Here is a 14,827-nt window from a genome sequence, read left to right as displayed (position 1 = left end):
AAATCTCCACTTCACAAGCATCTACATACACCAAACTTTTCAGTCTTATACCTAACCATGTTTAGAAGGTTTTTGCAGAGGGGTTTGTCGATATATTATTCTTAGCCTGATTTACATGACATTTTATTCCAAAAAACATGGCGAAAATGGATTTTTTAAAGGCTGGTATAGTATTTTCTGATTTACTGAATAACTGAATGAGATATCCATAATTCCCTCTCTAAAATACTTTTCATCTCTTATGTTAACAAAATGAAAAGAAAAAAATGGAAACTGGCTTTATCCAATGTTCAGATTTGCTCTTTTTACGTTTATGCAAATAAGCGCATATTTAATTACATCATACCTAATTTGCATATTCAAACATTACATTTCAGAAAACTTGTAATACATTTATTTTTCATATTGATCTAAGTCAGGGATGGGCAACTGGCGGCCCGCGGGCCACATGCGGCCCGCCTCCTCACTCAGTGCGGCCCGCGGATGATCATTTTTACTGTGATTAAAAATGTGTGGGTTTTTTTTTCTTTTTTTTTTTTTTTACCGCACCGTCATTGTAATTATACTGTTCGCCGATAGATAGCGCCTCCTATGCAAACCATCTTGGGCCCTCGGACCTTTACAATCGCTGAGGAAAAACAGTGCACACATAGAAGAATAGTAGAAAACTCATTTAGAAAACCGTAGGCTACCTTTCAGTCAAAATCGGAAGCAGTGTCTGTTCATAGAATGGTAAGGCAAACCCATGTCAAGTTTTGCTAGAAACTATATCAGCCATGAAAGATTTAAACTTCAGTCGCCACTACACTACAACACCTTGCAAAAAGTTATCAGAAGTAGCCTGCCCTACACACACACACGGAGCTTCTCGGCCGCTGTCGTAGCCGACCTCAAATCAAAAGTAGGCTAGCCTACACTAACGATAGCGACTAATTGCCAGAACTACACAGGAATCCGTCTTTTGCTGTTTCGCTTGAGCTTGCCAAAGCAAAGAAGCTATATCAGATGGCGAAATTGTTTGGGTGCGTAGTGGAGGTAAAAACTTCGAAACGGTATATTTGTCCCGACGCACGGTGACGCGCATAATTGTTGACATTCTGAATGTCGAGGGGGGGAGCTGAGACAAATCATGCATGACTGCAAGTAGGCCTACTGTAGCTTACTTTTTGGCGTTGGATGAGAGTACAGATGTGATGGATGTTACATGTTACATCTGTAGGCCTACTCTCATTATGGACGTTAGGGAATGTCTATAAATTCTTAAAAATGGAGTGGGAGCATAAATGCATTGAATATGAGGCTTGTTGCACTTCATGATGGGCCATTGTTTTTAAATTCTGTGCCATCATTGAATGGTGATTTATGTGAGCCCTTTGCACTGAAAATAATACTTATCACTGGCTGTAAAATAGTTGTAGGCCTATTTGTTGTTAGGGAGTCTATGTAAAAAATGCATTTGAGCATGAAAATTGACATATTTCGTTCTTATTCAGAATTATTTTGCATCAGCATCAGATGTGCGGAAGTGCGCGGCCACATTTGGCCCTCTGATGGTGATGATAAAAAAATGTGGCCCTCTTAGTCATGAAAGTTGCCCATCCCTGATCTAAGTAATCAACTGGTGAAGTTTCATAGTGATATCTGCTTGTTAATTTTTTTACCCTATTCACCTGTAGTATATCCGCCTTATAGCCTAGTCAACACATTGGAAATTGCCCAAGGGATCACCGGGCACCCTCTTAAATCTTAAAGAGGTACCCCTAGTCTACTAGATTCTGCACAAAAAAAAAAACTTTAACCGACAAAACCAGGTCTGACCCCATGGCTCCCTGACTAATATGTATCAGTGTCGTCCCAAAGAAAGTAATTCATTTTCGCCTATGTTTATTTTGTCACTTTGATTAAAATTCAATATTATATTGTTGTTGTATTATAGAATTATTACATTAGATTTCGCTAATACAGAACTTTTATTTTGATAGGCCTATATTGCGACCGGACGTCAAGGCAGCGTATCGTTGCTGATGGGCATATTTCAGAACTTTGAATGAACAACAACAAGACAGTCAGACTGTAGGCTACTCCGTTCGTTGCTACCACAGGTACTCTTTCGTGTGTCCAGGGTTCATAATGAAAGACAAAGATAAGAAGAAAAAAATCATTGCAAGCTTTGTGAAAAGCATATTTGCAATCACCTGCTTTAGCTGTAGATGTTAGGCTACCCTAAGCATGTTGACTACCCCAGCTAAACTCAAAACCTGTGGTTAAAGTTAACGTTGATTTTTGGGCAAACGTTAGCTGGTTAACGTTTAAAATCGGAGCATGTTTTGGTTTAAAACATAGAGAAGTGTTTGAGGCATCAAGCTTAATTGTCTTGTCTTACTGTTTACCCCTATGAACATGAACAGTTCATAAACATATGTTATATCAGTGGTCAAAATTGCGAACTGGTAGGCTAACGTTATCTCTTTAATAAGAAACGGTTAGGCTACATTCACATTGCCGTTGTATTGCAGTGTTTTGTCCGCTTCCGCCATGATTAAATACTTGCCTGATGAAGTGAAGGCACAACTTCGTTCAGGCATTGCTATTTGTTCTCTTCAGCAGTGTGTTGAGGAACTTGTTCTCAATAGTATTGATGCCAGCGCAACCTGTGTGGCAGTGAAGGTGGACGTAGAGGCTTGGAAGTTGCAGGTAGTCGACAATGGCTTAGGAATAGACAGAGACGATTTTGATAGAGTGGGGAACAGATACAACACTAGCAAATGCAGCTGTTTGGAGGACTTGGAGAATCTGAGATTTTATGGGTTTCGAGGAGAGGCTATGGCAAGCATCGTCGCCCTTTCTGGTTTGGTAGAAATATCATCCAGGACCAAGCTTTCCACAAAGACATTTGTTAAGGTGTTCAACAGTGGGCAGAGTGTCAGTGTATGTGAGGCAGAGACGACCAGACCATCTGCAGGTACAACAGTTACAATTTGCAACTTCTTTTGCAACATGCCTGTAAGGAAGAAACGTCTTGATCCCGTGTTGGAGATGGAAAGAATCAGACAAAGGATTGAAGCCATCTCGCTCATGCACCCGTCTGTCTCCTTCACAATGAAGAAGGAGTGCACAGGAGCCGTGCTAGTGCAGTTGTCTAAAGTCAAAAGTGTATACTATCGGTTTGCCCAGATTCACGGTCTCGGGAAGGCCCAAAAACTTTGTGAAGTCAAACATTCGTATGGACAGTTTGAAATTACAGGACACATGGGCCGTGAGGGTCACCACAACAATGATATTCAATTTCTGTTTCTAAACAGAAGGCTTATACTAAAAACATGTATACACAAACTACTGAAGTGTATACTATCCAAATGTGCAACCTTCACCAAGCAAAGTAGCAGTCCCATTGCCCAGGTTGCTTCCAGCCCTAAAGAGCGGGCTGGAGCAGAGCTCCATGGAATGTATGTGATCAACATCAACTGCAGTTACTCCGAGTATGATGTGTGTTTGGAGCCAGCTAAAACACTCATTGAGTTTAAAGACTGGGACAGTCTGCTGTATTGCATGGAGGAGGGTGTCAAAACGTTTCTTAAAAGGGAGAGTCTACTACAGATTATGCCCGAACCTGAAGCCTCTCTGGACTGTTTGATCCCTCCTGTGTTTTGTCAACAGTCAGATTTTTCTGACATCGGAAGCCTCAATCAGATTGCCTGCAGTGACCTTGTTAGGGGGAAGACACTGGCTTCAAAGTCTGTTCTCCGAAGAGTTGCTGTGGATTTTACAGAAATGAGCAGAGGTTCTAAGCCGTGCAACAAGGATACCACAGAATGTGAAATGGATACCAAAGTTGAGGTGGCAATAGCAACCAAACTTGATCAGACTTTTGAGCCAACGTCATCTCATGCAGTAAACACTGCATCACTGAATCATTCAAATCTGCAAGATATGCAATGTAACGTGTCAAATTCAGTGTCGAATTGTGAAAACACTATTAATGACTCCGTTGCACATTTTGATCATGAATACAAAGTACTTGATGACAATTTTCGAGAGAGTAAGGCTAACAAAGTAAACGGAACCGAAATTACCAATAGCTCAAGATCTGTTATTGGAACAGTCCAACACAGTTCATTGAAGAGAGAGTCCAGCCAAATTTGCAGGCAGCATTTCACTGACGACATTGAACCTTTGATTCCAGATGTCACACCTAGTCACAAATTGGCTGTGTCACATGTAGCTAGCCCTCTTAGCAAATTTAGAAGAATGTCTGGTGAGCTAGATGTATGTAACAATCACATGACATTTGTCAGTGAGACAGCCTTGGCAGTCAAACAGGACACACATGTTGCAAACCTTTCATTTCATGAGAGAAAGCAGCACAAGACAGACAACTCCCTAACTTTTGTAAATAGTGTGTCAAAACTACACACCTATTCAGGTTGTAGATTAAACAACAGAAGAAAAGTGTCTGTCGCCACCAAGCTATCTAATTTGAAGCAGGCAAATATAGAAAGTTGTGATTCTACTACAGAGAATGTTCTTAATATCATCAGACATGGAGATCTCTCTAACGGGAAACAGTTGGCACATTCTTCAATACAAAACATGGACTATGGCGAGCAAGTTTTGGATAACACCCCGCTGTGCCCCATTCTTCCAAATTGTGAGGAAGATTCCCCTTCCACTCTTAGACATGATTGTAAAAGTTCAGAAAATCCTGACCTGTCTTATTCATTATTAAGGCCCTGTCATACTGGATCCTTATCTAATACCACCAACTTTTCAACATCAGCACCACCCACAACCCTTGTGGAGCTGAACCACATTGATATGCGTATTCCCTCAACAATTTCCCTTACTGATGAGCTTAAGAGTAGTGATACCCTCCTTCCAAGAGCTGGAAACTCAAAAGGATTTCACACGGATGAATCACAGCAGAGAAATGAGCAGAGCCCAACATCAGACAACTGGCTGGCACACTATGATTCCTTTGCTGGGAAAATGGTTTACATCAACAAAGTAACAGGACTAAGCAAATATGATACTCCATCAGAGGAAGAGACAAAAGTGCCCTGCATGTCTGATGTCACCAACATGGCTGTCAGTGTGATTCAGAGAGGAGGTGATATGTACTTCTTTTTTTTTCTAATTTTATCTGCATGTATCCATTGCCTGGAGAAAAGTGCATTCCAGTTTGTCTGAATTCTGAAATTCTGTTACAGTATCTTATTGACGTATTGAAAAAGTCTCATATTTAATATTCCCAAGTAATGGCCTTGAAAGTATTGAATTTCGTTTACAATGTCTTGAAATTAATTCACAAGGTCTTATTTATGAATCTGATGTATAATTAATGGATACTGTAGCGTCAATTAATTTCAAACTATTTCAAACAATTATTTTGAAACTTGTGTTCACCCCCGTTGTCATCCCTCAGTCTTTCAAAGTCATTTATTTGCTATCTGATTTGTTCCCACAAACATGCATATCAGATCATGCTTACTCTAGTGTGCTATGCTAATAAGTGTCAATAAGGCCTATGTCTATGACATCTTCAAAAATGCCCGATAAATCAGTCTCAGAAATTGTCTTGTTTTAAGGCCTGAACATGTCCAAATTAAAAAGAACGCATGTAACCTACAGACCCAAATTATATTTCATGTGAAGAGTAGCGTTTATGTAATTCTTATCATATTCTGATAGGCTATTGATAGTGAGCCTTCAACCAGCTGAAGCTTAGAGGTAGATGGGTAGCCTACCAATAACATCACCCACAAGGTTAAATTAGTATAGACCGTATTGATATGCTCCAATGTTATCAATTATGTAAAACTGAAGTAACATCAAGGGCTGAAGAACTTTACTTTACTTCTGCATTAGGGTTTGAGTTAAGGAGTCACCCCTTTCATACAAAGGCAGTATTGCCTTTTGTGTTAAAGTGCAGAAGTGAACGGATGTTGAGCACAGGAAAAGATGACAAAGGTATAACCAGATTATTTGTATTTTTACTACGTAGCTATGTATTGTTGTATTGTTACGATCATTAACATGAAAAGAAAATTGGAACTCATAAAGATTGTGTTTGTGCCATGTGTGTAATTTAAGTGGACGCTGAGACAACAGATGGTCTTTCACGACTGTTCTCTACATGGAAGAATCCAGTCTTCATACAGCCACTAGATGTAAGATGCTTTACGTATATTTATGGCCAGTGTAACAGTTCTGTGTAATTACTTGCGCTTAATTATTCTGTTTTGTCCAAATCTGTTCATTGTGAAGTTGTAACCTGCCATTATTTCACTTGATTACTTTCTCATTCACATTTTAGGTGGCTTTGAATGTCACCAGTGGAGTGGCAGAGCATCTACCGGTGCCAGTACACAACATAATGTTACCATATCGTTTCACCAAGGATATGATCACCTCCATGAAGGCATGTACTGTATCTTACAAGCGTACAGAAGTTCCTAAAATAGACAAAGAATGTTAAGCCTTGACAAAGCCTTGACACTGGAGGAAACCTCTTTTCTTTTTTCAAATGTTTAAGGTCATTCATCAAGTGGACAAAAAATTCCTAGCATGTCTTGTCAACACAGGAAACCAGAGTATGTGTTTCAACAATAACCCAAAAGGCAAGTACATATCTGTATATTTACCTCCGCCAAGGATGTTATGTTTTCATCTGGGTTTATTTTCATCTGGGTTTATTTGTTTGTCTGTTTGTTAGCAAGGTAACTCATAAAGTAATGGATGGATTTCGATGAAATTTTCAGGGAAGGTCAGAAATGACCCAAGGAAGAAACGATTACATTTTGGGAGTGATCTGTATCACCGCCGGGATTTGCAGGCGTTTATGTTTTTCGCTTAGCGGTGTAATGGCATGGCATGGCTACGTGCTGGCGATCTGAATAGTTTAGGTTCAAATATATGACAACCTAGGAAGAACAATACAGACGGAGGTCTGCGCTTTCTGAGTGCTTTTCTATTTTATGTATTTTGCAGTCTAACAGTAGCCTAGTTCTAATTCAACAGCCAATAAGATTACACCCATGCCTTTTGTTGCCTTGAAGAAACATGTTGGTTGTCTTTAATAGTCTGTGGTAGCCTGGTCCTGACCATCCCATAATACTACCATTTCATTTCGTATTATGGTCTGGAATTTCTTTGCTCTGAAGCGCTTGCAGGAAGCGGGAAGTAACGCCCAGTTCTGGTTTGAATTGATTGGACAGCTCTCACCCAATCGGCGATAGTTACTCATAACAACATAGACCTCTGAAGTTCGCCTACAAAAAGGATCCAAAGCTGCCATCTTTGCCCATATAAGGAGATCCGGGAGTTAATTGAAGCTAACTGCCTATGGCAAGTTGCATTGTAAGTTAGCTCTGGGGTAGCAAAGATCAAACTGTGCCGTCTTCACCTACCGAAGATCACAGTATCCACTAGATGTCAGTGGACAAAACTGTGTAGCGAAAAACGTCTGCATTTCCAATGTCATCATCCCCGCGAGAGTTTAACAGGTGCGATAATTGAAAAAACCCATGTTATTTTCCCATAGAAAAAATCTCAAGATACCGGATCTCCTTATTTGGGCAAAGATGGTGGCTTTTTTGTAGGCGTACTTCAGAGGTCTATAGCGCAGGCGTTTAACGTCATCGTCACGAGCGCCCTCCCCCTTTCGCCCCCACCAACCCGTCTCTTCGTTTATTGGCTGCTTTCTGGAGGGGGGGCGTTCTGTTACAATTCTACCGAGCAGAATGCTCCACAGAGGAGCACGGCCAGACTCGTAGTGGAGGCAATCCTTGGCCGGAAGTACGTGGATGGCTCGCGAGGCTAAGTCTGTGGATGTATTTGGGATGTCATATAGACAACGATCTATCACTATCACTAACTTTTCTCAATTGATTCAATAGTACTTTTTGCGTGATGCAAAGTACAAAATCTCAAAATGTATCAATGCATCTGTCATATTTGTGTTTTTTTTTGTTTTTTTTTCCAGTTAATGTAGCAAATCTCCTGGTGTTGGTGGACCAGCATGCAGCTCATGAGAGAGTTCGATTGGAGGGTCTGGTGGCAGGTAAGCCCATTGTACATGTGTGTTTTTATGTTAGTAGTAGCCATGTAGGCTCTCATAGCTAATCTCCACCCAAAACCGATGAGCAAGATTTGTTTTTGTATGTTTTTTCCTTTTTACTCATTTACCTTCTCTCTTTGTGGATTGTGAATTTGATTTCATAGGAATTTTAAAATGTTTTCCAAGTTACTGGGTTATCAGATTTATGAACATCTATCTCAAACCCACTACTACTTAGAGCTACTTAGAAACACGTGGGGAGGTAGTGATAGCTCATGAGTTGGAGACCCCTGTGTAAAGCTGCTATTGATCTTGTTTTTTTTCACGTCAATGTTTTTTTTTTGTGTGTGTGTGGGTATTTGAAGTTTTCTGAAATATTATGTAGAAAATGTAACTGAGCCGTTATCTAATGAAATATGCAATAATTTGCAAACATTTCAAGTACAGCAGCCAGTTGCAACGTGGCTCGTAAGTTTAGGTGTAAGGTGTGTCTTGAACCTTACGTTGAAACGAACTAGTTTTAAACTAGTGCTGCATTCATTTTCTGTTGCACCATCGCTACTTAAGATGCTCCGCAGTTAGTAGCTACTAAATCAAACTATTGTCGCATAGAATGATGTTTTTACCGTTGACAACCAATCAATGTCACTAATGATATCAGAAGCATCACAGTTTCACAGCTGTTGTGGAGATAGATATAGAGCTGAATGCAGAATGTTGATATGATTAAATTTCATGTAAATTCAAAGTTAATTTTTGTGTGAACTAGTGGACTAGTAGACTGCACAATTTCACGTTAAATGCATGCAATATCTGTGTGGTGAGTACTTTGTCTTCAATTGAACAGAGAATGGGTGTGAATCTGTGTCCATCAGTGTCATAGAGTTAAGGGGAGATATATTGAATGAAAATCTTCTGAATAGTGAAAAAAAAGAGTTTGAATGCATTTAGCTAAAGTTTATTGTATGTAAAAAATACTGATCTTAATTGTGTCTCTGTGTAATAGCCTCCTTGATGTTGCGGTCTCTACTCCACTCTAGAGTCATATCAAGATGATCCTCTGCAGCTGGGCCAAAAGAAGCTCTGTTCCTCTGTCGTGTCACCACCCCTGGAAGTGGACGTCAGGCAGGAAGACCTCAGACTTCTTAAGTAATTGCTGCTCCAATATGTGGTATAAGCTAAATCATGTCCCTTGCATTGAGCTGCCCCGAATCTGTACTCCAAAAGCATTGGGAAACCAAAAGTAACTCTATTATGGTGTGCAGTATGTAAGCAGACAAAAATCCTTGCAAGGGAGCACAGTATTTGTAAGCATCCTAATGCAAACACATTTTTTTGCTAGAAGAATGCGCCTACAATGTTGAATGCGCTCACAATGTTGAATGCGCTCACAATGCTTGCACACAAAGTTGAATTTTGAGACACTGGAGGATCGAATTTTGAAAGGTGGCTCAAATTTCAAAACCACAACAATAGCAATTGAGCATATTATTATAGAATATTCACAATAACGAAACAATCAGAGATTTTAGAGCCCTGTAGTGCAGTAGCCTGAATCATGACTTGTGTCTCACTGATGTTTCTTCTGGAGATTCCACTCTCTTCACCAAGCTCCCGATCTCATTTCACAAGCCTAGAGCGCCCTCTCGTGGCTGTAGATGGTAATGTTTCCTCCTTGGTTCATGGAGGTTTTTCATATATAAGTCGCACCTGACTAGAAGTTGCAAGACCAGTCAAACTATGAAAATAAGTGTGACTTATAGTCTGGAAAATACAGTAAACACACATGTCGCAGTGTTTCCCCTAGAATTTTTTTCCAGCAGTGGTGCTAGGGTTCATCAAGCACCCAAGCACCCCCTACTGCTTCAGAACATATATGGGCTGCTGCCTGCTGCAGGTGCCGCAATTGTGTTCAGTTTTCTAATAGCCTGAAACATAATCTTTATGTAGCCTACAATATAATATAGAATATAGAGGCTAAACCAGGATTTGATGCAACTTAGTGAAGACACAATTTCAACGATGACGTTGGCTGTTGTGCTTTTAGAATGTGGAAGTAGGCCTTATTGTCGTGACATTACTGATCATGTGAAACACTGTCGTTATGACGTCAGACAGTCTCATTCCACGTCCAGAGAAGAGCGGGCTGCGTATCCTCTTATTTAACTCTGGGGTCAAAGGTCAATTCCCAAAAGTCGGTGTCATCACCACATGTGGTCGTTGCAGTTTGAAGTTGTAAAGCTTACATTTTTATTTGCTCTTGAGAAGTGCGCTCCGCTACGGCGATGCACAGGTCCTCCAAATTCAGATGGTGCTATTGCAAAGTATATTGTACCTATGAGGACAGACTTGTACTTCTGGAGCCTTTTGTATCTCTTGTCATCTGTGAGAAACTCTTGCAACTTTTCAGTTTTTGTTTTTATCATAACTCTGTATTTAAGGGAATATGACCCACTAAATATGTAAGGACTACTTTAGACAGGTATTTAGTGACAGTGTATTTTAATGTGATGCTGTTGATACTGTTGCAGATCCTGTGAGCCTCTTCTCAGCTCTCTGGGCTTGGATATGGAATTTCCTCACAGTGACAAGCCGTGTGTGTTATTGCGGAAAGTTCCTGCATGTTTTCTGGAGAGAGAGAGCACCAGTTTGCTCCGTGGTAGAGACTCTGTGGTCAAGTCTCTAGCAGAGGTATAAGTTTGCCTGTCATTCAGCATTCTAATGTGCCATGTATGTGTACGTATTTTTTTGTTGTTCAAAATCAAATTGTTCCTTTGGAAAATTGTTGCTCTCAAAGCTGGATCCTTGTTAGCTCGGGAATCCTTGATGATGTGATTTCATGATTGTGTCACTGTCACTTTGATCACATACTTTATAAATTTCAGTTTATAAAATCAGTTACAGTTTTACTCTTCATACTATACTGGGGAAGTGGGGGCATGTGATATTCAAAAGCTTTCAGCATGCTTTTAAATTGCTGTTTTATTCTCTCCTTTGTTCTTCTCACTTACTGCACAATTAGGAGTATCTCCGAGAGCAGATTAAGGTGAGCATCTCCCTTTTTATTTGAACAGTATGAATACATAACACATCTTTAAAGCAACACTAAAGAGTTTTTCGTACCTTAAAACAATGTTTCCAAAATCACTTCAGCGGTTCATCAACTTGTAACAGGGTGAACGGCAATTCACTTTGCGGCCCTCTGTCGGCTATAACTGCACTATGTAACTATGTACCAGATCGGGTAGCGTAATACATCATACTTTCATAAAATCATGCAACATACTCTTTGCATGTTGTTGTTGGACATCGTTATTGACTGGATAAACAAATAGCTTGCGTGCAACAGAGGAAAAGTGCTTTTAAAGTGTTGCTTTAAACAGGAACTTACAAGTCTACATCAAGATTTACTGGTGTGTTGATTATATTGCTAAAAGATAGTGTGTTCCATTAGTCGCTGCGTTCGACAAGAAGACCACAGAGCACCCTACCACTAACAGTACATAATGTGCTAGCATCTCAGGCCTGTCATGGTGAGTTCCGATTTCATGTAATTGCGCACATCTTTAAACCTGTGTGATTAATAGCTTACACTGAACATACACCGCCCCTCCACATTTTTTGGCACCCCTGGTAAAATTGAGTAAAAATAATTATTTTAAATAAAATAACTGAAACGTTATTCCATTTATGGGCAATTCCATGCTTACCCCTGAAAAATTCACACATAGAACTGTTGTTAATATGCTCATTTAAGTGTATATTTTATTGTTTGTTACCAGTCTAATTAAATTTGATATGAAATTATATTCTTTTTACATCATATGGTGTGCAATGATGCGGAAACATGATTTTTGTCAAAAAATAGGGTAAAGAATCATAATTATGTATAAGGGGAATAATTGGACACAAGGTTCAACAAATTGTTATTATTTGACAAATCCCAGAAGGACAAGGGAATGATAGACCAATGTGTATGATAAACTTGGCGTATGAGCACAACACCTACAATTTGTAAGGGTCTTCTTTATAAGTCAGCAAGTTCCATGGCCATGTAACATCCATAACGTTTTATAGGAAAAGTTTAAGCTACATATAAGCAGTTGATATGACAATGTCCAAATGTGACTTTATAGATTTTACATAATGTGAATTTACACAATATGATAAATGTCTGTTCTGGTGGCATGCAGTTTCAACACATTTCATCTCAGTGTTTCCAAAGGACATTTCAGAGATTATTACGCTAATCGAAACTGCAGGTACAGTAAGCCCAAGATTTAGCGAAACAAAACAAGATATTAAAATACCTCCAGTGATCAATAATCTGGAGTAGCCTAATAATGAAAATCTGAGCGATCATGTTCCCATAATTGTAATGGCATTGTTGAATGGCAACTGGATTATTATGTTAGCTGGTGAGGACGGCTAGCTTTGCAGCTGGAGTGAAATAGCAAAAAAGGGGGGAAAGCTAGCTGTGCCAGTAAATGTGTGATCAGTTTCATAAAAGCTAAATGAGTGTGTGTGTGTGTGTGTGTGTGTGTGTGTGTGTGTGTGTGTGTGTGTGTGTGTGTGTGTGTGTGTGTGTGTGTGTGTGTGTGTGTGTGTGTGTGTGTGTGTGTGTTTGAACTGATTCATACTTCCCAGGTGCAATCAAATTTAACCATAGTCTAAGTCAGGAAGAATGTCGTAGTTTGGTGAGGTCCCTTGCAGCCTGCCAGCTGCCATTCCAATGTGCTCATGGACGCCCTTCCATTACCCCAGTTGTGGACCTCCAGTACTTGGACAATGACCAAATGGTAAGTAATGTAGTGTTACTTCTTTTCAGTGTTTGTCAATTAATTTCATTGGCAGGAGAAGTAGAAGGTTTAAGTACTTGGATTTTTGCCTAATAGAACTTGAGTATTTCATATAATCTTCTGAACCACCAAAATTGAAAAGCCCAATTTACAAACATCCAATTTGAATGCATCTTCCTGACCCTAACACACATACATGGCTTTTACATTAATCGTAAAGGAGGCACAGTAAAGGTTTGCTTGATGAGCCACTAAACACATATACGGTACAAATATCAAGAGTTTCCTATGGTCTGGAAATTCATAGGTCTGATGAAGAGCGGAAGGCTCGAAACATTACTTATGGTGCCTAGCAGTGCGAATGAAATCGAAACATTACTTATGGTGCCTAGCAGTGCGAATGAAATCGCGCACAAGGCAGCATGGGAATACCCAAGCTACATTTGAGGATCCTGAAATGCTTTAAAAAATAATAAAATGTGTTTTGTTTTGTTTTTAGGATACTTCAAAACCCAATCTACGGAAATTGAGAAGAATGTACGATGCTTGGCGTATTTATGGAATGTAAAGCTCATGCGAAGAAAACAATGTAGCTCATGCTGAAACATTTATTTAATCGTATAAAATGCATTAAGCTCTTTTTATGAATTTCTCAATGTGTGAAATATTTATTGGATGTCTATTTCTGACTAAACATTGTTTCTTAAACAACTGTTGTCTTTGATCCTTTATTACAGTGCTGTTCTTCCAAAGTCGTTCTTCCCCTTCTTCTTCTTCTTCTAACGCAGTCAATTCAGCTTCAACTGTTTAACGTAGAAACTTTACTCAAACTTTGCTGAGTAGGTCTTACTTAGGACATGTAAGCTTTGTATTTTTCAACTTTGTAACTTTTATACTTTTTGAACTATTAATTTCAAAACTGCTCAAAATGTGCATGTTGACCAAAACTCGAGTCGAGTCGAGTCTAGCTCTCAAGCCAAGAGTCGTTGAGAGCTAGATTGAGATTATGAGCAGCACAATGAACATAACAGGCAAGGGGCTCCCTCTCTGTTATTCTTGCCTGTACGCCTGAATACTCACCACTCATATTCGCAGCTCCATCGAAACATTCAAAACCCAGAAACACTTCATTGATCTGTATATGTTGCAATATCCATGTCATTCTTAACAACAGTTACGTAACGGTACACCTGGCTCAGCTGGTCTATCTTTGACGCATCTTGCGTTGTGTCCATGATAATGGAATGAAACGGGGCTTCGTTTCATTAATTATGTCATCTTTCACACGTTGAGATAATATATAAATAATCTCATCTTGAATCTGGTGACTTAAGTATTTCAATGACCCTTCTGGTCGGTTGATCAGCTCTTTCAAAACAGGGTCGTAGCGAGCTAATAACTTGTTTATTGACAAAAGGTTGCCAGCATCTCCCTGACCTATAACTTCCCTGTGCCCCCTGAATGCATGAGGCCAGAGGAAGAGTTACATTTACAATGCGCTCCACAACCTGTCTCCAAAACAAGGCTATGTTACGCACCTAATCTCTGGATCATTCATGTCTCGATTGAAGCGAAGTAGATGCAGAGACGCCGTCCTCTCCACATGAGACTGGGAAATTGGTGCATTTGGTCACATTTCTGGCATTTGGCTTCAAATCATCGAGGTTCTTTGCCAGGACCTAGATTGTCAAAGAGTCTCTCTCTGTACTCTTCAGGGTTGGCTTCCAACACTTGATAATAAATGCCTGTTCCTGTTCTTGCGCAAGTTCCTTGTGTGCAATTTCATCCAGAAGTTTGGCCAAATTCTGCTCTGTAGGTAGAGATGTGCAGCTGTGACTGCCAAGAAGTTAACAGCTCAGTTTGGTGGAAATCATTTAAAGCCTCTGTGAAGGCATCTTTTTCACTGCGGCTGATGTAATTGAAGAAAGCTTCCATCAAGCTGCATGTAGAGGCGGGCATGGACAGAAATGGT

At 39.8% G+C, this 14,827-nt stretch overlaps 1 protein-coding gene across 2 annotated transcripts; it reads left to right on the top strand.

Annotated features, from left to right (window-relative positions):
- The first annotated feature begins 2,121 nt into the window (after nt 1–2,121).
- On the top strand, nt 2,122–13,539 carry mlh3 (mutL homolog 3 (E. coli)). Of its 2 annotated transcripts, XM_062540842.1 has the most exons (12): nt 2,122–5,107; nt 5,866–5,967; nt 6,091–6,167; nt 6,314–6,418; nt 6,533–6,617; nt 7,982–8,059; nt 9,097–9,205; nt 10,588–10,747; nt 11,079–11,102; nt 11,511–11,589; nt 12,704–12,855; nt 13,355–13,539. In XM_062540842.1, exons 1-12 carry the CDS (start codon nt 2,536–2,538, stop codon nt 13,421–13,423), a joined length of 3,612 nt encoding a protein of 1,203 aa, XP_062396826.1. In that variant the 5' UTR covers nt 2,122–2,535; the 3' UTR covers nt 13,424–13,539. The 2 variants fall into 2 exon arrangements, with proteins under 2 accessions (XP_062396826.1, XP_062396827.1); XM_062540843.1 differs by lacking the exon at nt 5,866–5,967.
- The last annotated feature ends 1,288 nt before the right edge of the window (nt 13,540–14,827 follow it).

Source organism: Sardina pilchardus, chromosome 7, assembly GCF_963854185.1.
Source record: "Sardina pilchardus chromosome 7, fSarPil1.1, whole genome shotgun sequence".
NCBI classification, from domain to species: Eukaryota; Metazoa; Chordata; class Actinopteri; order Clupeiformes; family Clupeidae; genus Sardina; species Sardina pilchardus.
Note: the sequence above shows the minus strand (reverse complement) of the source record. Positions and strands in the feature narration are given on the sequence as shown.

Coding starts and splice junctions, on each gene's coding strand:
- mlh3 (XM_062540842.1), top strand. CDS start 2,536: ATGATTAAATACTTGCCTGATGAAGTGAAGGCACAACTTCGTTCAGGC. Junction 6,168..6,313: donor TCTTCATACAGCCACTAGAT/GTAAGATGCTTT, acceptor TTCACATTTTAG/GTGGCTTTGAATGTCACCAG. Junction 11,590..12,703: donor AGCATCTCAGGCCTGTCATG/GTGAGTTCCGAT, acceptor CATACTTCCCAG/GTGCAATCAAATTTAACCAT.